The following is a 26,761-nucleotide window of genomic DNA, read 5'->3' on the forward strand; positions in this document are numbered from 1 at the left end:
AATTTTAAGTAGAGACGATCAAAGAAGTAATAAAAATTAATGGGTAGAGAGAAGTAGGAGAGGGAAAAGGATGAGATTACTCTTGTTGGTATGACAGCACATCATTGCGTGAAGAGTAGAGTATGGCATAGCATAGGATCAAGTACAAAGGTCGTATATGCACAAGTTTACAAATAAAGATCCAGAATTTTGTCACGATTTTTTCCCATCGACTCGTCCAAATTGCAATTGCCAGTTTTCGCTAATTTGCTGAATCTTACACATTCTTTTCGTTTGCACGTAATAAACTTTCTGGTCAACGAGAAGAGAAGATGGACGAGTACGATGCCAGAAAAGAATAGAGAACTCGGATGATCATGCCTACTCTACAATTTCGCATCTACCGGATACCCGGCAGGCGATCACGTGTTCCAATTCGATTAGGCTCGTAGCTCGACGTGAATGAGACCTCGAATTTTCAGCAAAACATTCGATAACGTGATGACTCGTTCACGAAGAGCCGACCCATTCTGTTTTCTTTTCTTTCACTCTTCGATTAATAATGATGCGCATCGATAATAATAACCGAAGACATCAACGACACGATCTGAGGCGGCTCGATCCTCACCGGTGATTCCTTTGCTGTACATGCTCGACATGTCTTCGAACTTCGGTTTCTTCACCGCGTGCCCAGCAATCGGGCAACCGGACAGCGATCTATGGGTCGAGAAGGAACCGTTTATATGACCGATCCCGTCGCACCCCGGCGTCGGACAGTTCACGCCCTCGAACTTCATCGCTGTCGCCGCAGCCACCGCCGCTTTGTGCTGTTCCACCGTGCCTCCAGATTCCAGTACTCGCATCTTGTTCCTGTTCGCGATTGGACAACCCGACGCGCTGCAACAAGTTGTTGCGATGGCAATTAAGCGCACGCCGCCTACTATTGTGTAAAAAGAGAGCCACAATCTTTGTAAAGAGTAATTTAATAAGAAAGAAATCGATAAAAATTCTACATGATATATTTATCTATTCAACCAAGATAGGAATGAGTAAAGAAAAACAATACTAGGAAATTAAAGAACGGTTAATCTTGCTAGACAAGAGGGGAAGTCTTACCTGCGATGCGACAAGAATTTGCCAGTAGCGTGGCCGGAGCCGTCGCAACCGGGGATCGGACACCTAGCCGTCCGAAATGCCAACACCACCATTACCAACACCATACAATCCATCCACACAGAGAGCGAGCATGAAACGAGCGGAAACCGCTGGTTATTAGTCAGCGTCTTCGTCTTCGCGTTAAACGGGACGGGGTTTAAAGGGACACCGCGGCTGGAAGGGACGGGAGGAAGGGAGTTTCCCTTTTCGGTCGGATCTTAGCACGTGCAATGCGGTCAGGGAGATACCCACGTAGTTGCGTGCAACGTGCGAACGCGGTGAAAGCGCAAATTGGGATCGCTATTACGTGTGTAACGCAAGTTGCAGAGTTTGCAAGGAGACTAGAAACTCTCCCGCAATTAATCCCATTCTATCTTTCGCCCTAATCTCGATCGAATCTATTGTGGGAGTCAATTGTGCCGATCTCGGGTTAGCTTTAATTGCTTTCGGGGATTTTCAAGTAGCAAAAGTCCGCGAGTTCAGTTGCTCGTACAGATTAAAGAGAGAGAAAGAGGAGTTGGATAGTCGAGACGCTAGGAGATTAGACGCGAATAATGACGATGACAAACCTTAATGGCTCGGAGTCCTGTCCGTCTCGGGGCTTGCTCTTCGGTTTGTTAGCCCGCGGACAACCGGACAGACTCCTGTGGGACGAATAGTTTCCGGTCACGTGTCCGGAACCGTCGCACCCTGGCGTGGGACACTTCAGTTCTTGCGAATGCGCTTGAATCTGTGAACGATCCGCTCGCGGACAACCGGACAAACTGGAAAGGAAACAAAAGTTTCTTGTTGTTTAAACCCGTTCCTGGAATACCATGACGATTTCGTGCCACTCGCGAAGCGAAATGATAATTGAACAATTACTTTGAATAAAGTACGTCTGATCGAATGATCGAGTGGCGCAATAATCCTCATGGTCAGGATCACGAACGCACACCTCAGGGACATCCAACGATGGCTTCAGCAACACATCGCATGCAATTTACGCGACGTTGCCAAGAAGTCTCGAGTACTTACGTCCGGAACCACAGGTGCAATACTCATCGAGTACTTAAAAGAAACGCTTGAAAGAAGATTTCAGTGAGATACGTATATATCCATTAAAAGCGAGAGAACTCGATTCACACTGAGATCGTCATTCAGGCTGATCGTACAAATCATTTCAATAAAATTAGCAACTCTCACGGTTTACTCTTGGACGACTTGCCTTGCGTCCAGTTCGAACGAAGACAACGAACATGTTTCGCGAAACGCTATCCTATTCCCGGTCGAGGATGATTAACGTTAAATGATCGAGTTTCTGGATCGTGGACGCACAGTCGAAACGGGCAATCAGCACGGTGTCGTATAGAATAAATCATATTTAATATATATATATGACAGCATGCAAATGGCAACGCCGTGTTCCAGTTGGATCACTCATGAGGTGTCGCTCGGGCGATCGCGTTTCAGGTTCATGTCAATACAAGGTTGGCCTTACTTCTAGGAACACTGAAAGGGAGAGCAGGGAGCACACTCACACCTGACCCCAGTGAAACTCGTCAATTGCCAATTGTCTCGTGGATTAATTTAATCGTCGTGTGCAACTGTTTTTCTCATTTCTGTTCACGTTTTCTGCTCTGACATGGTCATCGGCAACAGTTCGCTACGAAGCTGCCCACTCGAGGCTGGCGAAGCGGTTTCGTTAAAAGAAACGGATGCGGGTTTCGGTGATCGGTATTATACATATAGACAGATACATATACATATAACTAGATGCGTATGAGAATGAATATTAATTACAGTTAGAGCTCAAGACAGACTGGTGGAAGCATCGTTCGAGAGCAGCAAGCTGCTCTTCAGCCGCGATCGTCTTAATGATTTTGCCATCCCTTTTCGTAGGGGTCGGGTCGAAACGGGGAGCAAGTGGTACTTCATTCAACACGAAAACTCATCTACATACACCTTGATTATAATATATCGTACGATATAAACGTAATAAGAGACGGGCTGGGGGTGTGGTGGACGGGTTACGTACGTGAAGAGAGATACACAAAGAGAGAAAAATGGGGTAGGCGACGCAAGAAAATATAGACAAACGGTAGATGTAGAAAACAAGAGGAAAATTAATGTGTAAAAGTAACTATTTATAATATACCAATGGATGTTTACACGTATAATATAGATATACAACAATATCGAATAAGGGATAAGTACAAGACCGGTACAGCCAGGAGGTAAGGGTTGAAGGGGGTTGCTCTAGATAAAATGATATAATAGTGTCACAAAACACTTAAGAAGCCACTACGCCACGGACCACCAATATGCATCGACGCAAAAACCCATCTATAGAATTTTCGTGAGAGATCCCTATATGAATCATTGATCGTGTTTCTAAGATGTCAATGTTTCGTACGTGTATATGTGGTGTATGAAATGAGTCAAATTAATCAAATTGGGATAGAACTACTCGTAGGAATCGTAATGAGAATTCAAAGAAAATTTATGTAGTGAACATCTTCGAGGATTTCGCGCAAACTTGGTCATTGTGTTTTATAGTTAGAAATAAGACCAAGCATCATTTTCTACGATGCGCTTGTCTTTGCTACACGGGATAATCTTATTTGCAGCTGTTAAACACACTGACGAAGATTTGCACAGAAATCAATGAGATCGTCGATATACGTGTATGTATGACGTTGAGCGTGCGTGCGTGCTGCATCCCTATACCAATATAATAGTAAAAATTATAAAAAATCGGCGGGCTTAGATGGTCGATCGGATAAATGTTAAATGTCAGTGTCAAATGTTAATGCTGCCTTGCCTTCTGTGGGTAGCGTAGTTTCCCGAGACATGACCCATGCCATCACAGGACAACGTGGGGCACTGTATCAGCTCCTTGCCATCGCGACCACGAGGAGCGGGACGAGGTGCGAAATTCAACGAGTGCCGCCTCATACTGCACCGAACAACATCAATAACAGAATGAGACACTCTAAACGCGATTGCTCGTCCCTCGTACTGCTTGTCAATTAACATTTTCTCATCCAGCGTCGTACAATGGATGATCGTATAATCGAAGGGATCAACGGATTCGCAAAACATTTCTGTGCATTGACTTATGTCCTCGGCATTACCTCGAGTATCTTTAATTCATGTGCGATCGAATTGCGGACATCATTCATAATCAAAATTTTAATAATGAAATTGAAGCTTCCTAGTCTCCGGAGCTTGAAACGCTGGACATCCAGGGTACGAGCGTGGCCGCAACGCAATCGCTGCGTCACGTCGTTACAGAGTCGGGATAGCAACCGGAAAGTTTTATTGCGCTCCGCAACTTTTCCTTCTCGGCGAGAGGGAGGATACTGTGTGCGCGGACAGCGGGCGTGATAGCGACATATGAGAGAGAGAACGAGAAAAAAAAAAAACTAAAAATCCCGAAAAGTTCGGCACCGGTCGGTGGAGAAAGAGCAGGAAGAGGCGGCAGGAGAAGGAGGATGAACAGGATGCGGAAGGAATATATACGCGGATCAGAGGCAACCGGAGAGCAGTTTGCTTCTGCTTTTTTCTCTCGTCTCCTCGTAGTATCTCGTAGATGAACGAACTACCGCCGGGCTATGAGAAGCCTCGAAAGCCTCGATGGCCCTTGAGTAGCCGCGATATTGCCGGCCAACCGGGCCGACGGACGCGGACTTGAGTGCAATTCAACGGTACCCAACCTCCGCCCCCCGGATCTCGGTTTCTCTGCCTTTCGTATTTTCCCAGTTTCCGTCTAACTATTTCTATGTCTTCGTACAAGCGCGGTAAGTCGCGTCGTCGTTTATTCGACGGCTTGTCCCTCGTCCATTAGGATTCGTTTACTGGTCGATGGGGATGAATTTATGAACGTTTATTTGCGGGGAAGAATGAGACGATTGCTTTTGAAAGCACGTCTTAGGTGAGTTCGGAGGGGATGCTAAGTCGTGGGGCGATGCGATTAAGGTCTAAATGAGAGAGTAGGAATCAAAAAGTTCAGAGAGAGACAAGATTGAATTTCTATATGTTTCTGTACATCAATTTTACTATTTAACTTCTTCTGTTATTAAAAATATTCGAAACCTATAAATGTCGTTTCTCATTTCTGATTACTGTACCTCCTAATTATATCTCTTCTCAAAAAATGTCATACTATTAAACGATCATTTTTTTTTAAAGCCTAGTCTGTAACGCGAGGGTAACAACGCCCTGAGCGTGAACTTCCTCCAAGAATCTCGGCAACGTTGTCGAACGGACGCCACGGAATTTCGGGTCGGGCGTAGATTAGAAAAGAGAGGAAACCAGTTTTGCCTGAGGTAGGAGGTATCCGAGGTGCATTTCAAGGGTCTAACCTCGATGGGACGACGCGGGTCTCGCCCCATAATCCAGTGCCGTGGCAACTGATTATACCCCACCTCCGGTTTCGACCTTATCCACCCTCGGCTCACCGTGCCCCCTCGAGCCTCCCCGCCCCTCAACAGCCCCGTTCCACCGTCTCCTCTCTCCTTATGCGCCGAACCGCGCCTTCTCATCCGCCGTACCGCCGAGCTTTACGTCAATTAGAATAAGGTTGGCACTTTCGGTACGAAGAGTAATTACTTTAATTAACAAAATGGAGGTAGGTATGCGCGACCTCCGCGCCTCCCTCTGCGCCTCGGCGTTGGCCGCATCGCCGCGTCGTCGTTGCCTCCGCGTGTCTTTTCAATCACGGACATGTATTCACGTAAGTGAGCGTGTGTATAACGCGCGCGTGATGTCGCGGGAGATTCGCGCGACCCTTTCCGCAAGGCAAGTACCAGAAATGTGCGGTGCTCGCATGCACGATTAGACAGACGCGTGGACGGACGTTCGTCCGGCTCATTGGACACCGTACACAGATACTTACACCAGACAACGAAACGTTCCGACCGTTTCATCGTCGCCTGACCAGACAACGACTTATTCTACTTTCATCTACGTCGTTCAGTTCCGAATATTTATTTAGAGGTATTCTTACACGTACCTCTACTATTTTAGCAAAATTTTATTGGGAAGCAACATATTATTAAATTTACGAAGTTTAAAAAAAATATGTAAGAATCGTAATTAGCAGAATTTTTGTAAAACGATTTTATCCAGTTTCCGATGAACCAGAAACGTCGTATACTCGTACACGATCGCGAAAACTACCAGTAAAGTAAGAGGAAGTAAATTGTCGAGCTTCTTACCTATCGTCTTTACCCGTGGGTTTATCGAGAGGTCCGACCGTGTGCTGCGGGGGCGGCATGCTATAGCAGGGTGTCGGCGTGTACCCGGCCGGGATTTGGTAACCGGAAGTCACGGGACCTCCGGGATAAGTTCCACCGCAATTGTAGCCTGCAGTGGGGTAAGGAGTGTACGTGTTGCCAGGGTATTCCGGTTGAACGCCTGTCATTCCGTACCCTGGATGCGGGCTCATTGGTCCGTAGCCTGGGAATGAGAAACATTTATGCAATGCGACCTTATCGATCATTGAAGAACAAGTTACTATTATAAAACATTGAACAGTATTTCGTTCGTACTAAGCTCTAGTTTTTTAAATAGGATTTGTTCACTGATAAACCGAGTATTATGCTTCAACACGAACTTTTATAGATAGCCTTTAAGTAGAAGCTTCGTATTTATACTGAATTTGCTTTGTTTAAATAAATATTAATTGCACGTAAATGCTTGTGACATTATCAGCTCGAGCGTTCAATAATCCGGATGAAATGAACGTCAAAGAAGCGGAGGAGCCTAATAAAAACTGAAGCAACGAGGATATACGTCCACGTGCAGTGCACCCCTTTGCGAGGCGGGTATGCAGCGCATTCCAATTTTATGAAAATCCCGTAATCTCTTACTGAGCAACGAGGCAGAGTAACGAAATAAATAAAGAAGCCTCTCGTCGCCGGGGAAAAATAAAAGTGGCGCGGTGCAGTGGCGGGCGGGTAAGACTAAAAAAGAGGAACCAGAACAAGAAGCAATCGAAAGCCGGACAAAGGTTCGTGGAACGTAAAAGGTCGAAACCGACGCGACGCGACGCGTCGCTTGATTAACCGTTGTAAAATCTACGCGTTTATTTACCGGCAAGAATTCATTTCGTCTGCAGTGCAAATAGCCACCGGACGACGAGGAGCCGGGTGCCGGTGTGTACAGGGCGACGTCGCGTGAACACGTCGACGTCGAACGAACGAACGAACGAAACCACGGTACCGCGCGGTGTGCCACCCAGCGGCAGGCTGTGTGCACGAATGTTTCAATTTCAATAACTACTCCCCAGCGTCGGACTCCGCACAATATTGGCCGCGGCGGACTTTCCCCGCGTACGTGTACGCGAAATATTGATAATTAACAATGGTCGTGTACCGCCACAGGGAGGTGGGTTCGCGGCTGTAGGGATGGGTGCCGGGTTTGGTGCACATCCACACACCCCTGCGAAAAAGGATAAGAGCGAGAGGCGGGGGACGGCTGAACGACGTACGGGTGCAAGGAAGAAAAACCTGGACGACAGGGACACGAGGAGAGAGAATGGGGCTTGTGCTGTAGGTTTGGAATGCTAAAGCATAGAGAGACCGGAGAAAAATGAGAGTCGGGACCATAGGTGCCTATTATGGCAGTCGTGTACTGTTCTGCCGAATTTTTGTTCGACGGTTGTAACCGCGTATCGTTCTCTCTATCGTTCATCTCTCCCAACCGACCGACCACCCCCGAGGGCGTCGAGCTCTTTGTTCTTTCTCCGTATCCCTCTCGTTCACGCATCTCTTCGCTGCACACCTGCCCTCCCACCGCTGTACACGACGTTACACACGACCCAGTGTAGCGGCACGTCGCGTATGTTTCAAGTACCTTTATCCGTAGGTACGTACGTTGGAATTTAGAACGCAGAAGATACGCTCTGTTACATTTACCATTCCGTTTATTTGACGCAATGCTTGTTCAGATAATTTGTTTCGATGTTTCTAGTTAGCGCGTGTAACAGTTTCCCGTTGTTATGCAACGATGAATGGAAGTAGGAGTCTAATTGAATTTTCTTATTAGATCCTAACGTGGGTGGAATATTTTTCGATAACCGAGGAATAAAAAAGAAAATGTACCGTTTAATTTTTAGAAAACCGTCCATGCTGGCAAGCTAACGAGTGTCAGTGAATGAATTAAACGTTCGGAAAACGGAATTGAGTCGCGAGTCACGAAGCAGGTTCGTGAAAAGAATGACGAATTATGCAATAAGTTAGACGATAAACAGTGAAAGCTTACCGGTGGGATCGCGGTAGGCGTCCATGTAGTGGGAACCCCCGCTGTCGGGGGTGCTTTCTCGACTATAAGCCGTGACGTGCACACCGGGTGGTGGGAAGCCTGGCACAGGCCTGATCCCAGGACCCCCGCTGAAATTGACCGGCTCGTTCGCCGTCGAGAAGTCAACGGGCTCGGTTTGCTCCTCGATTGGTCTGGGCGCCGGGAATCCGGGTCCAACGGGAACCGCCACAGCCTCCCCGTGGCCGGTTGGGTATTGGGGACTCGGCGCGCCGCTATAATCAGACGAAGATGATCCACGATTTAATATTACACCCTCATTTCGCATTCCACTTTCTTATTTTATTTTCCTTTTATTGAGACGAAAATATCACTGATTAAAAAGCTTCTTGAATATTTATTTTTAAAAACATGAAAAGTTACTTATTAAAAAAGAAATAGGAATTAGGTGTTGATCACCTGTGAAGCCTGTTCACGCTGAGATCGAGGGTCTGTCCTTGCGGGCTGGGAACCTGAGGGCTAGCAGTCAGATGCGGACTCGCTGCAGCTTGAGGACTCCCTCCTACTGTCTGTCCACCGCCGTATTGAGGACTGAGGCTGTTGGAACCATACGGTGGCGCCTACAACAATTATCATTAAGTTTAATTAAGAACATTTTTGATATCACGCAATTATTCCGACTTCTGGAATAAATGTTCACCTGAGGACTCGTCGACGTGACGCTGGAGGTGGACAGGTCCATTACAGAGCCACCGGGTGATGTCGGAGGGCCACCAGGCTTTTGCATTTGCTGCACTTGCGCCACTGTGACACATTTTACTGAAAGATATAACATCATTTACCAAGTGTTTCATATAATAATTAATTAAGATCGGAACGGAACGAGAGCTCACCATCCTCGGTCTTCATCATTCCAGCTGCGGTGGCAGCAGCCATCGCCATCTGATGCTGTTGAGCAGCAGCCGCAGCCTCTTGATGATACACTCGTTCCTGTTCCTCCGGTGTCATTCCAGTCTGTCCCAGGTAATACATGTTCGTCCTAGAATGCAGCTGTTGCTGCTGCTGTTGCTGTTGCTGTTGTTGCTGTTGCTGCTGCTGTTGCGACTGAATAGGTGCACAATTCTGGGTATCGTATCTCTCGTACGCGGACGTGGTGCCAGGGTCGTACGGTCGGTGATTAGCCGCGCTGACTACCGCATTTTCGTAACCTCTTGCGTTCGCGATCTCGTTCGAGTAGGTGACGACCGGCCGCGCGATGTTGCTCGCGCCAGGGTGCATGTACGCCCTCGCGTGTTCCGCGGATCTGTGATGGTACAATTCCTCGCTGGTGGTGGCCGCAGCAGCAGCCGCCGCCGCTGCGGCCATCATAGCCGGCTCGTAAGGAGATCTCTGAGACATCTGATGACTCATCCTAGTGTCTTCGACCATTGGCATGGGATAAGCCACTGTCGGTTGCATGGGCAAGACGTGGTGCGTCGGGTGCTGACTCGGATGATGTATCGTCGCTCCGATGGTTCCCCTTGAGCCCATCGCGTCCATCGACGACAACGACGAGGAGTTCGAGTCTTGATTCATGTACGAGTCATAAGTCGGCCGCACTGTGGGCGGCGGCGGTGGCGGGGGTGAATTAACGCGACACGAGCCGGCGTCCTCCGACTTGGGCACTAACAGGTCGGACGTGCTCTGGCCTCTTGTCGGCAGAGTGTTGCAGCAACTACCGCTCGTCATGTTCTCGGTTTTAGGGACCACTTTGCTCGTACGGGACGAGGGACTCTCCTCGGGAGTTTTCGGAGGTTTTACGTTGATCCCCGTGCTCTTTGTCGTCGAGTAGTAGTCGTAGGTCAGGCTGCTTAACACCGGTTTCGTGTCCTGACCCGAGGACCCGTACTGGGAATAGCTCTTGCTGTCCATTGACGGTGGTAACAGGTTCGTACTTATATACTCTGGCGGAATCCCAGACACTGTTGCGAGAACACAACGCTTAGACTTAGACTAATGCCTCCTTGCTGTCGTAATATAGATTATAATCCGAGCAGCATTACAAGAATCATGCTAAGTTTATAAGTCTCGCGTAATTATGCTTATGCGAATGAAAAAATATGAGGGGCGATAACAACGATTGAATGTATCACCACATTGTCTACAATATAATAGCAGGTTGGGATCGGGAAGATTTCTTTGAACGAAATTATAATTAAAGGACAGCTCGACGCGTGGATTTTTTCGGGCGAATTCCGGGCACGTCTGGAGGCCTATCGTTCGCCTTACCTTGAGCCTTATGTCGCGCCTCGCGTGCGGCTTGCTTATTGGCCGCTGCAATTGGACATCCGGACAAACTCCTGTGCGTGTTCCGATTCGAGCTGACATGGCCACGGCCGTTGCAACCAGGCGTCGGGCATTTCAAAATAGTCTCATGCATCGCCAGAACTACGAGAACCCAGAGACACGTGGCGTAATTACAGAGCGAGTCATTCCGCTTCCTCTGACAAAATTCTTTTCGTTTATATTTATTATCTATCGAACGATAATTAAATTAGAGGCCACGCATACGTAGACGCACTCACACCAAGATGCGATCGGCAGAATCGAGTTCAAATTTTAATTCGACTCTCTCTTATGCGTTGAGTATAATCATTATTATTATTATTATTATTATTGTCGATAACACGGTCCGTTTCGTACGGCGACGATTCTCGCGTCGGCTTGTCTCCACCGATGAACGAAAGATGTTGTGTATAATAAAGAGAAACGGAGGACAGAACAGAATATAGAGAAAGAAAAACGAAGAGAGACAGAGACAGATATAGATGGGGGTACACAATGTCACGGGATAAAATACAAATCAAATGTGTACAATTAAGTATACCGAGCGGGTAGAGAGAAACTCAAGTAACAGACATAATCGATCGAGTGACAAAATTATAAAACAACTTGCGACTTTTGTGTGCCGTGACGAGATTCTTCTGTGTTTTGATTTCATTGATAAATCGTGACTATTTCGTTGGTAGTGAAAAATAGTTATAACACTGAATAGCCAAGATCGTTTCATTGGGTGAAACGTATTGATTCGACAAAGGGGTCGTTCGTCTGATGAATGGGGACCGTGTCACAAGAGTGTGGCGATCGCCGTCCCGGTCCAATTATACTCAATCGCACAAGATCCACCGTTCGGACCCGGCTTGCGCGCATCACGCATATATTATGGGATAATGTATAATATCATGCTGGCCCCGCACCGCCGCCCCGTGTCTCGAGTTCTCCAGATGTTCGTAGGTACGGCCAACCAAATAACCAAGTTCAAGTGTGGTGATAATTCTCTAACTATTGATTAAACTACAAACAGAACGGTATAAATCAAGACGGAAGTGAAAAACGCAATGAATAAAGCTCTCTACCCCGCAAACGAAAAAGCACAAAGAATATAAACAGACAGACACATAGACACACATAGGCCGGACACGGTTTCAACGAGCCCGTATTCTTTTCATTAGTTCGACTATATCGCAACGTGAAAAATTAAATTAAATACACTATCGAAATCGTCAGTTATTGTATATCTCGTTTTATACTCTCTATTTATTTAATTCAGATTTTCAGTCTTGCCGCAAATGGAATTTTTCCCGGTGTAAAACGAAAAAGTTTGTTCAGCCGTGAGAGTCGGTTCGGAACGCAAATTTCGATCGCGTCGCGAGCTTCTAGAGATCGTGGCCCGATTAAAAGAAACCTGCTACCGCTGGAAAATAATTACAGTCGTTCACGCTCGTTCACTCGCCACTCCCTTGCCCTGTATCGCGTGAAAAAGGCAGTCTCGCAAAAAGAAGATGCATCTATGTAACTACGATAAGAAGTAACAATCGTGGCGCCGATCGGCGATTACTTACTCTCTGGCGTCAGTTTATCCTTTCGTGGACAACCGGATAGGCTGGAATCACATTATTCAATTATGAAATATAGCTGTTAAATAATATATTAAGTGTTGCAACGTCTGGTAGCTGACTCAATTAACAGAACACATATAATTGCAGTTAAGATGAGAATGAAATATCTATTCCAACGTTCAGGAGAAAATTACACAATATTTCAAGTTTTAGTCAGTATAAGGTGATCGATATGTTTCCTACGTTGATTATCTATTCCCCAATGCATACATGATTCGGTAACGATATGCCAAATAGATCTGCCCAATGTTGGCACACCGTTTCGCCGGTGTCGCAGCGTGTAGGTGTCTAATCGACCAGGCCAAAGTGCAGAGCACAGGTTAATTACCGATAATTGCTTACCTGCGGTGGTGAGAGTAGAGTCCGGTCACGTGACCCTGCCCCGTGCAGCCTGGGGTCGGGCACTTGTTGCCCTCTGTAACAAATCAAGCCACGGCGAACGGTCAGATTTCGTACAGGTTGATTAACCCTTGCAACGTGTTTTGTAAAGAGTGTAAAATTGTTAATTGTTATAATAAAATTACTGAAATAGAATATTAAAACGCTTTATCTTTTTATTCATTCAGGGTAAACAGTGTTTCCATTCTGTTTCAATTTGCAAAAATTGCAAAAGCAAAATGTCAATTCTATTGGTAGTAAAGTTCAAAAAATTGTGGGAATTATTTCAAGGTAATTGTCGACAATTGATGCGATAAGGCACGTCAGTTTCAATTCACGCATCCATTTCGAATCGACGGTATTATGCCGTTTAATTAATATCGATTACGCAACGCGTAATTGTAATATCGAGAAAATCGAGACTCGTCCGTTTAATGATTGCAACGACCAGCGTTTGAACGTGGATGAATTACGAATTCGTGGCGTGAAACGACGTGAATACGACGGGAAAGTATTATTACCGCGCTTCGTTTTTATAACACCGGGCTGGGTCTCGCGTTCGAACGTTCACTTTCGCTTTGGTAATCGAACGAACCTCGGGAATCAATATTTTAAGCGGAAACATTGGTGTGTTGACAGGCCGCAGCCTTTTTGTAAAGGGAATGTGAAACGCTCCCCCTCGGCACTGGTTTTTCGATAATGTCTTCGGTTCGTCGTCAATTGTAGCGGACATTTGATATTAGAAGTTGTACTTTTATTTTAATTTCTTTATTAGTCGGGAATTATTTTTATTATGGTATTTAATATTGCATATAGAAGTTTGTTACAATAGAGATGGAAGGTGTGTGTAATTTTTTTTAAATTACTTTTATACCGAAGTAATCAGAAATGCAAAGTAATTACTACTAATAAAACCAAGAATTTTTAATAAATCAAAGGAAAAGCCCGACAGGAGATATTTTTCCGAGTATCTACAGCCGTGCACGGAATTCAACGAGAATTAACCATGGGATGGATGACAAGCTCTGTATCCGACACCGTGCATCGTCGTAGAAACTGGTGTGTTTCAAGTTTCCCGATATTCATGTATACTTCATGTGTTCCTTGCTCGGATCGTTGAACCTGGTAAATAAACCAGCCGCTTATTGCTGGATATTTCTATTTTAAATTCTCCTACACTGTATTGGATCTTCTGCATTTAGGCAATCGAGAACACATGGTTTCTTGTCACATAAATATTACAGTGACCGTTCAAAACGTATTTAAGGGAATTGCAATGGGAAAAGAAATTTTAGCTCGTGTTAATATTGTGTTCAAGGATATCAGTAATAACTCTGTCGTTTAACGCAGCAATACCGTTTTAAAAGTTCGGGAAAGTTTAAATGAAAACGGACAGGCTGCGGCCAGTGGTGATATCCGGGGGTCTTGTCACACGAGTTACGCGTTCGCGAATAACCGCCGGGATTTCTCTGTCCCGCACCTAAGCTTCGGGGATTAGTACCGCGTATCCGTTAGACCTAAACCGCCCCGCGCGGAGCAAACGGTCTCACATTATCGTCGGTTATCACGGAATGAAAATGTCAGTCTCCTGCGAAACGTGCAGCACGCTTAGCATCTTCCCAAATAAAAATGCAATTCATACTAATCAATAGCGCACACTAGAATAACACTGATAACACGTTTCGAGTCTGTATAAACTCTTTCGCAAAATAATTTAAGATCCCGGTAATCCGTATTGTCCGGGCGATAGCGCGTCGCAGGTGAAATTAATGTCCTGAAACTTTGAGAAATTTTTTTCCTCCTACACTGTTTTTCTCCCCCTTGATTCTTAGTGTTCTTGCACGCTGTCACGAAATTGCATCGGGGGCATGCTCAAGCAACCTGTACCATCTGTCGTGCGCTGGCTGTAACTTAATGGCTGGTATGGCGCACGTCACGTATAATCGCGTTCGTGTTCTCAGGGTGACCTCGCGTGACCAGACAATTACAGGTTTCCAGTACCGCTCTATACGGCCCAGAAGTACCAATATCGCTTAGGATGAGACCGAGCTCCCGCCGCCTCATACCGCGGTGTTGATTTTAACAATTTTTCACCGAACAATTCTTTTCTGTACGCCGATTAAGATGAGATTAACGCTCGGGTTTCACGGTGCTGGGTTCACAGGTTCGGTGAAAACTATAATTCTGGTAATTAGACCCCGTGATACGTGTAATAGGTCCTCGCCGAGGACCGCTTTCACTCCTAGTTAACACCGCACACTATAACTTTGATGAGAGTTCGTCGGTCGCGATAAAATTGCGTTTGCAATTATTTATAATATACGTCGAAGATCGTGTCACTCCAGTTCAGTCAAGTTTCCTCAGCGAGATTGTTCTTTATACACATTTATTTTCTGTCGTATCAGATAATTGGATTACTATTACATATACGTAATTTACTATGTAACATAAAGTATATAGATAAACATTTATTTCCTATGTCGCATTCTTCTCATACTGATTTTTCCCAAGCTGAGAAGAAATATAAGAATCCTATAACTCTAATCTAACGTATTAATTCATTTCGTCCCTTTCAGGGTTAATTCCCATTGATTCGACGTTTCTTAACGCGAAAAGCTCCGCGATGACGTGCCGTAGCATAGGTACGTTCGTCACGCGTGCGGAGGGGTTTCGGAAAAGGGATTCCGAAGGAACGAACCTTAAGGGGAGGCCAGCTTTAGGTTAGTTGCGTGGGCTTCCCATGGAGTGAGCGCACTTTTATAAACTTTGTCGTGCACTAATCCTCCGCCGGGCCGCGCCGACTCCGTTTCCCTGGCCAACCGTGTGCTATACCCTAGCCACGAAACGGCCGCCACTACGCCCCCGCCTGAGAAACTTCATCAGACCGTCATTTCGCGTCCGAGAAAGAGACTGAAAGAGTCGATCCCTGCGCTTAGGCCAGGTCCACCTTTCCTGCTAAATTGGATTACGATACGTGACCTCATTAGCGACATACTTTATTCGCGGGACCGGAGAAACGCGAGATGAAACACGCGGCGTTCCTGTTTCATGCTGGCATTGGAACATGAGAACCCAGGCGGTAGATATTAACGGAATGAAAAAATGTACGAATCTCGCTTTTGACCCGCGAATACTACAGGTTTTTTCTAATATTTCATGGCGGAGATGGAATGCCCGTACAAGTGGAAAATGGTTGGTAGTTACAGAGATGGTATGCATTGTGAATGAGTATCTCGTCAGAGTTATAATTAGTAAAGGTACATAGTCTCCGTTTTAAATAAAATAATTACAAAGCACGAGCGTAACTTTTGTTACTGTGTTAAGTAGTATAAGGCATTATGTAGTCAGACATGGCTCGAGTCGTTCTCGACTAAAAATTGAATACTCTAATTCCACATGATCCGTTCCGTCTAAACATTATCAACGCCTTCTATTGTTTTTTTGTATTTCAATAATTCTAAGTTGGGAACTAGCGAAGAACGATGAATGGGATTCCGTGTGCTTTTTAATTAGCGGCTGGTTAAAAAACGGGTAAATGAGGGCGAGAGCGGTCGACCGCTGGCAGGATTAATAAATTAGCCGTAAGGTTTTAAAACGGCCGGCGGCCGGCGCCTAAGCTCCATAAAAAAGAACGGGCAAGAAAGAGGGAGATAGAAGGGAGGAACGAAGGGGCAGATAATGGTTCCGGTCAACAAAATGAATACCGGCACACGCTGTTCTTTCCGGATCTCTGAATAGACTTGTAACGAGTCGGTCAGACCTCTCTTCGCTTTTTTTTCCATCCTCTTTCTGTAGCGCTCCGTCATGGAGCCACGTTCTATCGCCGTATCTTTTTCTACGGGATCCCGTGACGGGATGGCGTGAGCGGGTCAGAGGAAAAGAGGAAAGAGAGGACGAGATCCAAGGGGTGAGAACGAGGATGAGAGGAGCGGTGAACGGCAGCGTGCGAGGGTGGAGGCCGCCGTGGCCGAGTGTGTAATTCTGTTATTTTGTTGCCATTTCACGTGAGGGTCACCGCGGTAGGGCCAGAGGTGTACATAAACACCAGGATTGTTTTATTCATTCGGCCCGCTGCACGACGCGACGCGTGCCGAATTCTTCTTTCGCATCTTTCCTACACTTATCCTCCCCTTCCTCGTTCTCTCTCTGTTCGTCGTATTTTTCTGCTCACCGTGTGCAAACGTGCCGAAATCGGGGCCGCCCTCGTCGATTGAGACTGCCGTTAAACGTACATACGCGTTCGTATAATTAATCGATGGACAGGCTTGAATGTACATGCATGGCAGCAGCGACTAAAGAAGCGCATATTTATTTTAATCAACCGATACTAGGGTGACATCGTCGCCGGCTTCTTTTAATCGTCGAAGGAGGGTGAGCGCGTAAGGAAAATATCTTCGAGCTCGATACTGTCTTAAATAAATTTAAACTCTGACGAAAGCCAAGGATCAATAAAGTAATAATAGAGACTGAGTAGGTTCATAGTTCAGATGTCAAACGCGATCGTATGAGATAATTATATGGGCCGAGTAAATCGCGAATTGTTGTCGGACTTAGAACGGGATCTTAGAGCGCACCAAGTATGAGGTGAAGCATTCTAAAAGAAGAGAACAGCTCCGGGAACAATCACGGGGTATTCCGTATTTACACACGGCGTAGCGCGGCCGTAACGCGTCGAGGGTAGAGCCCCTGCGCGCGAGTAAAGGTCCTTTTTATGCGTGCGGTCGCAAAGGCAGCGTAAAATTGAGTTACAGGGCAGTTTATTTTTTTATTAGCCAGGGCAACCCTGCCTGCCTGCCTGGCTGCCGCGCGCGGTTTCAACGCGGAAAGGGTGGTTTTTGCGGCCGACGGATTTCCCGATAGCGGTTTTATGGCGTGTCAACACGCTCTCACGCCGCGCTGCCGAGCCACGCCGTGCCGCGCCACGCCGCGTGTGCGTCGCCGGGGTGTCGAGTAAAAAAGGAAGGAGGAATATAAAAAAGAGAGACGGAGGTAAAAAAGAAAAAAATGCGAGGAAGGAAGGAGTGAGGCGCGCGCACGCGATCCTGTCGCTAAATCGAGTGCCTCGGGAATGAGCCTGCGATTAAAACTGTATTGCGCTGTCGATGCGGTGCGGTGGGGTCCGGCACGCCTGTACTACCTCCGTCACGCTTGTAAGTATGCGATTAATCGTGCCCACTTATCACAGCCCACCGTTTATTCGCCGAGATTTCCGTCCAGCTGAATTGCCCAGCCCCTATCTACGTCCACGGATCTATTCGCGATCGACCGTCCACGACAAGATTGACAGGTGCCGGCGACATTTTTCGACCGCGAATATTACAAGGCGCACGAGAATTTTTTTACTCAGTCCATAAAATATTTCTTATGCCCGTGCAATTTTTATAATAGATAACGGAGCTGATTAATTGAAAAGAACAGATAAATGAATTTCGTATACTCGAATTAAAAAGAAATGTTAAGAAGAAGTCGATATATCTGGGCAGTAGATAAAGCTTATCGATGAATGTCGTTAAAAATCGTCTCTATATCTCGAAACCGTCTGCGCCAATTTTCATGGTGACACGGAACAACGAAGATTGAATTTTTGAACTGTTCATCTCCGCAGCTTCAGCCGGAGAAAACGGTAAGGGGATAATGAGGACAGGCAGCAGAGCCGCACGGTGGTAATAAGGTAGCGGCGGTATGGCTGGGATGCTAGTCACGTTTCTAGCTGCTGACAGCTGCGGCTTATACGTATGACGTGGTATCAACCCCAAATTTCCCCGCCTAGGCACATCGTGTCATAGCTGCCCTAAGACTCAGGAATGCACTCGAGCTCCCCACCTGTCACACCATGGAACAACTCCCCCATTGGTGCGCAGGGAGTTTTCCCTGTTTTTCCTCTTTCCCTTTTTCATCGTTCAGTTTATCTCAATTGATCCCTTCAGTGATTCAATTCAGATGACAAACTAAACTTCATATGACTGTTGATAACATTTTTTCACACAACGTACATTTAAGTACGCTATCTTGCAGAAAATAATGAATGGGGAATTTAATTCTATAAGATTAGGACAATTAAAGTTAAATAAAACTTGTGTATATTATAATATACAAGCAGTGTGGAATATAACTATTTTAAGAATGGAAAGAATATTAAAAATGATCTCGAATACGGAGATCGAACGAAAATTAGAATAAACAAATAGCTCAGTTTAGAGAAAAGTGATAGGGAAATAGGGACAAAATATCTACATAAATGGCACCGGCTTAAAGCACGGAACTATAAAGAGTATGTGCGCGGACGAATGTATTAAGTTCAAGTTTCGCCGCGTGTTGTCAATCATTGCGATGATCGCATCGCAACGCGTACCTCCGTGATCAAGCGAATAGTTTCAAAGCTTCGGCAAAGACGAAGACAAAGTGGCTGTAGCAGAGGATACGGAGAATAACTTTACTTTGAGAGACCTTGATTTCACCATTTGAGTCATCGCCCCTCGCTTCGTAATTATTGATTTTCCGTGCTACCCTAACTCCCCTAACTTCATAGAGAAAGCACGAGACAGCGAGAGAGTATGTGTGCGCGCGAGATAGAGAAACGTTGTCAGTGGAGGAAGAGTACAGCAGGCGGGAGACCCGAGTCGAAAATGCCTTTTGTCCCCCTTTCGCGTAACGCACGGACAGTAACCCCACTGGCACGAGCGTTCGGCTTTATCAATGATTTCACGAATGCCTCCAGCGCGGTTCCATTTTCGTAGCGAGGTCCTCACGGACCACGAAATAAGATAAAATGCCGTTCGTATATTTGCAGTCGTTAAAGTCTCGACGGGTTACGCGAGCCAACGTTACGCGGTCTGTTCCGAATGATCCTTGAATCATTCCACGGGAATCCATGATAGAGGACAGCCCGTAAGAATAACCGATGCAGCATCTCGTAAATTCCAATGAGATTACGGTACTTATACGAGACAGGACATTGGAATTCTCACCTCTGCTGAGACTGGACGGAGACATGGACATTCCCGGCCTGTTTGAGTCGAAGGTGCCGGACCTTTCCGGCATTTTCATCACATTCTCCTGCTGCCCCGTACTCGTACCAGCTACAGATGACGCGGCGGCACCGGTCGTAGGGCTGGACGTCGTTGTACTGGTCGAAACCGGAGTCACGGCGATACTGTTCGTCGCGCTGCTCCCGTTTACGTTGTTGCTCGAATTAGTGTTGCTCGCGTTACCACTACCGTTGCTGCTCGTAGTTTTGCTCGATACGTTGCTGCCACTGTTACTGTTGCTACTGTTGATACCGTTCGGCGAGCTGTTGTTGCTCGTGCTAGAACTGCTGACAGCTGTCACACTGACCACTCCCTCTCTGGCTATGTCCTGAATGGCACTGGCGGCTCTGGAGCCGATACCAGCCGGCTGAAGAATCGTATACTGTTTCGAGGAATCAGGGCTAGTGACCGCGGGCATACTGCCGGTGGGACTCTTATTGCTCGTCACGGTGTTCGGTGGTACTTCGTGCCTCGTCACGTGATGCGTCTCCTCCTTCGACGATTTCAACTGCAACAGCGACACCGAGTTGGCGTGTTTGTCTTCGGCGGTGGGCGACATCCCAGTAACAGGTTGCGGCGTTGGCATCGTCGGCCCTGGACCAGCAGCGGGATACCCGACGAAGGTGGCCGATGCTGGGTACGGACCCATCGGTGGGATCGTCGGTGCCACAGACACCGATGCACCGCGATTAGATTTCGAGTGATCCGAGTTCGGTGGCCTGAACGCCGACGTAGCCGAGAACGGAGAATTCGTCGGAGGCGAAGAAGAGGAGGTGGTAGTTGCGGTCGGGGAGACCTTCGCCCCGTTCTCGTTGTACTGTCTATGATAATTCGAGTACAACTGCTGATGGTGTTGGTGCTGTTGCTGCTGTCTCCCAGGCCCTTGCAAAGTTTGACCGTTCCTACACGTGCGGTCTCTGTCCCTGTCGTTCATTTTATCCCTGTCAGCATCGTCTTTCTCAGCGGTAGGATCCGACATGTCGATCTCCAATTCGTTCGACGAATCGTCGACCAATTCGTTGAAGTCGGGCGGATCGTATCTAGAGTATTTATCCGTTTGTCGACCCTGAGCATCCACGTGAGCACCGATGACGTTCCTCTCGTTTCTGTCTTTGGTCGACAGCGATCTGACGGGCACCGGCCTGATTTTTCCCTGCTCGTTCGCGTTCACGTTGTTCACTTGGCTTTGAACGTTACCGCACTCGTTCTCCGATTTCAATAAGCTGTCCAAATCTTTTCTCACTTTGCCCGGATGCTGTTGAAGTTTCATCGCGTCTCTCATCTGCTGTTGCGCCTTGCTGCCCCTGTCTTGTTGGCCGCGGAACGATATCACATCTTTCAGAGCCTCGTTGCTCGTACTCGAGGAGGTCGACATCGAAGACGGTGACAGTTTAGGATTTTCTTTCTTCTCCTCGAACAAGTTTTCGAAATTCGATTCGTATTTGTCCTCGTCCGAGTTGCCTCGATGATACAAAGAGCCTCTCGGGCCGGGCCAGCTTCCAGAGAGGCTCTTCAAAGCCGCTTCGGTTTCTCTGATCAGCGTTTCGTCGTCTTCTGGTTCCTCCGAGTGTTTACTAGCCTTCCTCGCCGGGCTACCCGAGTTTCCAGCGGTGAATGCTCGCTTCTTCTGTGGCAACGGTATATTTTTACTCGCGTCATTCGAATCAAGCGATTTGCGGGTGTCATCGTCGCGCACGCTTTTCCTTCTTCGCTTAGCAGCAGCATCAGCTGTCTCCATTTCTTGTGGAATGATTTGCGCAGCCTTCTTGTTGGTCAACGGTTGCTGCTGATAATGTTGTTGTTGTTGTTGCTGCTGCTGCTGCTGTTGCGGCTGCTGTGGTTGCTTAGGATTGGGGCTGACAGATTCTGCTTCCAGCTTCCGTTTTTTGAGATGAGCCATCGCATTCTGGCCACCCGGCACGCTGGTCAGTTCCACCCTGGAACACAAAAATTCCAGAGGATCAAGAAATCTGCTTTCTCATAGCGGACGCATGGATGCGGTGAATTTTTTTTTTGTTTTTGTTTTGTTTTGTTTTGTCTGATCAATGAGTGCAAGCTGGTAGCTCAACGTCGATCGACATACAACGAAATCAATTCCCGTTAGCTGGGCAACAGAAGATCTGTCAGTTCCAAACAATTCAGACCACCCGTCCCGTGTTCTCCGATCGGATCTCTATCCTTTTTCTACTTTCTCTTCGCTGTTCTCGTTTAACCTATTGTAAACTCGTTTTCTCAAGAAAATTCACCTGAAAGTCGTCTAGGTCCGTCGAGGGCATCGCCCCGAGTCCTGGGACCCTTTCCATCCAGTTGACAGCGTCTCCGATCTTCCGGGCGAAAGAGATCTGTCAGCAATCGCAATTCTCTTCGAACAACAACACTGTGTATCTCTCGAATATCGTTATCGTCCTACGATTACTAGAAACGCGCACGCACTCGATTGGAACGACATACACAAGCGCGCGCTCGCGTGTTCACGCACCAGTGTCACGCGTGCTCCTCCGCCGAGCCGATATATATACGTCTAGCAAACGGATCAGTTTTTGCGTCGCACAAGTGCGTGGAGTGCCCTTCCGCGCAGGGTGCTCGCGAGCTACTGTGTACTATGTTTAAGTTCGTCGGGGGGTGGCGATCTTCCAACGACCTCCGGAGGGGATGAAAGCTTGCGCGAGCAACCGGCGGTCTTCTGCTTCGCCGCGAAAAGTGGGGGCGGGTTCTGCGCACTGTCCACCCCCTTTTAGCTTTAGCCGGAACGCGATTCCCCGGCCTCTCAGCACATCCCCCGTAGAGCACTCTCACCTCTCGCCACCCACGTAGGTGAGGTAGTAGGGGACACGGCCCCGGGGTGCATGCACACCAAGGTGTATTCCATTCAGTGTGTTGGGCTACGTGCGCCGGTACACATTCGGCCCCTTACACTCACCCACATTTTAGCACCCGTCGCCACCCTCTCCGGCCGAGCCAGTCCGTCTCCCTGTCGACCTACGTGTGCTACCTGGTCCTCTTTCGCCGCCTTGAGAGAGTACCGCCGTAGCTTGGTCCCGGCCAGAGACCTCCGGTCGACCCGTCTATTTTTTTTACGTCTTCCGCCATCGGGTGTGCCTCGGCGTAGCGAGCGACGTACAATTCAATTGGAATTAAACTGCGAGTAACGTGCAAACGGCTTGTGATCGTCGCTGTATTTAATTATCGCCTTTTGATTATCCCTTGTAACGTTCACCATTTACAGCGGTAATTACATCGCCGAGCGATACAATTCAATTGCAACTATTATTTAAACTTGTATTTAATGCTTTGGGAAATTGAATACATCACTGTTAACAGTAATGTGTGTATTGTTTTATAATAAATATTTATACGAACAAAATGTTAGTGTCTTTAAGAAATGCATGTTATCCTCGAGTTGACTGCATCCGTAGCCGAGTAGTCGTTCGCAGCTATCTTTGGACGACACTTATCGATCCGTTATGTAACAAAACCTAGCGTGCACGTCGCCTAGCCGAATTCGTCTAGACCGGGGCAGCCTGTTTTCTCTTGCGATCTCGCGAAAATATATTTTCAATCGACAATCAACGCCCGAGCCGGGCGGGTCGCACGGTTTAGAACGATAACGAGAAACCGGCACTCGAATTAGATAAACCCAGAGAGCCGAGGTACAGGAAGAAGAAGAAGAGCGGGATCAGCGCGAGCGCTTAGCGGGAGCTTTCAAGGATCTCGGGAGTGAGAGGGCTTTCCTTAAATCCTAAACCCTCCTTTAGACCGCGGGAAGCTGGGAGAGTTTAGAGCAACGAACTCCTAGAAAGGACCGCGGGAAGAGAATGCCTCTCCCACCCCTGATTAAAATCGGAAGTTAAATCGCACTGACGGCTTAAGACATTATCACTTTTCTTTACCGGCCAGCTGGCTGGCCGATGATCATTGGTCCGGCAGTCGGTGTTCGAGAGTTTGCGAGCTAAACGAGCGGTGGAAAGAGAGAAACGCGGCTGATGCCCAAGAAAGGAAGAGCTCGAATCCCTTCCAGTTAGGGATCAATGCTTCCTCGTCCACCCTCCAATTACGTGTCATCCCTTATGGCCTGTGGGGAATAATTAGAAAGCAGCCCTTCTCCTGACCCCCGAGTACCTACGTCCGTGGACCTGGTATCGCGGAAAGATTGGTTTCGTTTTCGCGTCCGAGGAAAATGTCACGTCCGCTGTTAAAGTCTCTGGGTCTCTCGGAAATTGGTCAGGCGACGTACGCTCATGACGTTTGATAAAAAAAATCTCACACGAAGATAAAAATCCGATAAAAAGGATCTCAAATATGTCAAATATAATTACGATAATTGATTATTTTCTCGATACTAATGAATGCACGGGAAGTTTCGTTTGATGATTCGTTCAAATAAGTATTAAGACACACGTAAAAGTCAGTGTACACTGTCAAGCACTTGGCTCGAGCAGGATACGTTTGGTATTCGGTCTGGGTTGACTGATAACAGTCCCACCCTCCCGGTAGACATGAAGATTCTCGACACCTCAAAATCCGTACTCGTCAATTAATTAGCAAGTGCCGTTCGTAGTAGAGGAGATGGTTACCCAGGAACACGAGGCTGCAGAGGCGGACGATGGTGCCTCCGCTGAAGGGATTAGAGTATTAGGCGACGTCACGTCACTGGAGTCTAAAGGAGCCTCCTTGGAACTGTGCTCTCGGAGATAGCCCAAACTTACACACCCAGCATCACCCCTCCGTCTTGCCGATGGTTCTTCAGGTACTCCCTGCTCCTCGTCGTATACTTTCCCTCTCTGTCCTCGCTTCCGTGTCCTGAACGTTCTCTCTCTTCATCTTTTGGCATTGCCTCGCTACCGTCCTGGTGTCCTTCCAGCCCTCGACAATTCCAATTAGATAAATCACCGTAGGATCACAGTACTCTCAGCGGTGTGTTTGGAATTATGTCGGTCTTCAGATTTATGATTGGAAAACATTTTCAATGAAGAGGATTGTTTAAGAAATGAACGCAGCTCCATATACTCGTCTGTTTTTGTGTACCGAGGGATAAGAATGACTTCGGTCACACCTCCTCTGCCCGAGCAGCCACCACGAAGGGTGTTCTCGCGAAAGGAACTCGTACATCTTTTTCTCGCCGACGTTTAAGGGACGGGAGAGGTCGGCGGTAGGCGAATGCCGGATAATTTAGGGGTCTCTCACGCGTGGATAATGGGGAACTTGGCTAATGCACCCCACTTGGCACCACGTGGATTCGCGTGAGTTTTGCGACTCAGACTCTTCTCTCTTCTTCTTCTTAAACGCTTAAACGAAGGCGCAACATAACTGTGGAACAAAGGGAACAGATCCCAAACAATTTATGCGTCCGATGTAGTTATATCCTGCTAGCTATTCCCCATTAAAACGAAATTTATTTTCCTCTACACGTTCACTTACTACAATTTTTACAAAATAAAACAATGCAAATTTTTAAATACAACGAAATCCGCTTGAAATATTCGTCGAAAACATGAGAGAACTCTGAAGTCGTAGGAAACGTTAGAAAATTTTATATAATGACGGCAGAGCAGTAGAAGCCACGATCGTCTGACCATTGACGATAGTATTCCACTGAACAGGATAGCAGCTCGAGAAACCTAACGAATTGGCTTTATTTCCAAGGGGATCCGTCGATGCTGGCTCTGTTCTCTGTCGAGCCGCTATTCACAGCGAAGGGTGGATTTTAAAGCGTACTCGTGTCGTGGCATCAGCGCAAACGGAAGAAAGAACGCTGCGACTGGGCCAGCTGTCCGATTCGGACATCGCGCCGGCTCTGGGGAATACAACTCCCCGTTTCTCCGCTAACTATCTGCCCTTACGTCAACCACTTCGCCCTCTCCTCCCTATCTTTTCGCATCCACCTCGCCAGCAGCGCTCTCCTGCCCTCGGCGGACTGACGTCTTAAAGCAATCGAATTCTGATAAAATATTTAGCGCTGCCGGGGCTAACGCTTTAAGTGGCTCCTACTTCCGTCGCTGGACCTGCTCGGGAAGCGTCTTACATCGTTGTCCCGTTCCATCGGGTTTCCTCCTCCACGCTGGTGTAAGTGACCTTAAGTGAGAAATATACGTCCCCTATTTTTGGAAGTTTTAAGTGTACACCGGTTAAGAGCGATTTCGATGACGTTTGTCGTAAACTCTTTGACGGTAGAAACGAATGGTAAAAAGTATTTCTCGTATTCTTTTTTCAACTCAACTTATATGGTTCTTCAAAAGTTTGAACCTCGTCAAGGTTGCGATGGTCACAGCTCGAATGTTCTTTCGTGACACAAGAGATTGGTCCGGAGATTTTTGGTTCGATTGATCGAGGTCGAACGGATCAACCGCGGTCCAAGGCGGAGGTCGCCTTTTTTGTCCCTTTCAGCACACGGCAATACGTCACGCGTCCCGGTTTCGGGGCGTAATTAAAGAGAGCGCAGAACAGCATGACGCCTCGGGCCTGTCTGGGGTAAGGAGCGGGGCGAGACGAGCCCCCGGCCCCGAGGGCGGGCGTGGGGTATAAGGGATGTGTTTTACCGAGGGATACTTATACCATCCCTACGCGGCACATATTTTCATATAACAAAACCATCTGCGTGCCGCGCATAACAAATTTCAACTGATTTATAGTGAGCGCCGGGCTAGGTGGGCGCAAATTTTCGCAGTTACGTCGACCTCGACGCTGCTCTTCAGCCACTCGGTCCAGTCGCTGCCCCCTTCGATTTATATTCCCGTTATTTTCTCTTATTTCAGCATACAGCGATAGTGAATAATTCCACTAAATATCATAATGTCCCATTAGCATAATTACAGTATCAACAATTGGTCAATTAAAAGTTTGAATAATTCAATGCTCTACGATGAAGTACAACTTAAGGATGTCTTGGCTATACAGTCAATCCCAAAAGTTTATGTACCTTAGAAAAACACATTTCCTATAATTAAAAAGAAATCAGACGTTGGAAGAATAATGCTAATAATAAATAGCTACGTGCTAAAAAGTATAGAAGGAAATATCCAATTAAGTATTGACGCTGAC

At 47.1% G+C, this 26,761-nt stretch overlaps 1 protein-coding gene across 4 annotated transcripts in view; it reads right to left on the reverse strand.

Annotated features, from left to right (window-relative positions):
- Positions 1–26,761, reverse strand: part of LOC108632619 (mucin-5AC) — a 262,219-nt gene that overhangs the window by 2,495 nt on the left and 232,963 nt on the right. The window contains exons 1-14 of one of the 4 annotated variants that reach the window (XM_026819805.1): positions 21,970–22,300; positions 19,664–21,660; positions 12,660–12,732; positions 12,261–12,301; positions 10,648–10,806; positions 9,273–10,340; positions 9,080–9,198; positions 8,839–8,999; positions 8,383–8,654; positions 6,336–6,576; positions 3,938–4,072; positions 1,704–1,898; positions 1,096–1,158; positions 608–876 (exon numbers count right to left, since the gene is read on the reverse strand). In XM_026819805.1, coding sequence (XP_026675606.1) covers positions 608–876; positions 1,096–1,158; positions 1,704–1,898; positions 3,938–4,072; positions 6,336–6,576; positions 8,383–8,654; positions 8,839–8,999; positions 9,080–9,198; positions 9,273–10,340; positions 10,648–10,806; positions 12,261–12,301; positions 12,660–12,732; positions 19,664–21,623 — 4,756 coding nt within the window. In that variant the 5' untranslated portion in view covers positions 21,624–21,660; positions 21,970–22,300. Of the gene's footprint in view, positions 1–607; positions 877–1,095; positions 1,159–1,703; positions 1,899–3,937; positions 4,073–6,335; positions 6,577–8,382; positions 8,655–8,838; positions 9,000–9,079; positions 9,199–9,272; positions 10,341–10,647; positions 10,807–12,260; positions 12,302–12,659; positions 12,733–19,663; positions 21,661–21,969; positions 22,301–26,761 lie in introns of those variants that run through there. The other 3 variants (XM_026819802.1, XM_026819804.1, XM_026819803.1) reach the window with 3 other exon arrangements.

The sequence above is a fragment of the Ceratina calcarata genome, unplaced genomic scaffold (genome assembly GCF_001652005.2).
Source record: "Ceratina calcarata isolate Rehan_Ccalc_2016 unplaced genomic scaffold, ASM165200v1 scaffold162.2, whole genome shotgun sequence".
Lineage (NCBI taxonomy): Eukaryota > Metazoa > Arthropoda > Insecta > Hymenoptera > Apidae > Ceratina > Ceratina calcarata.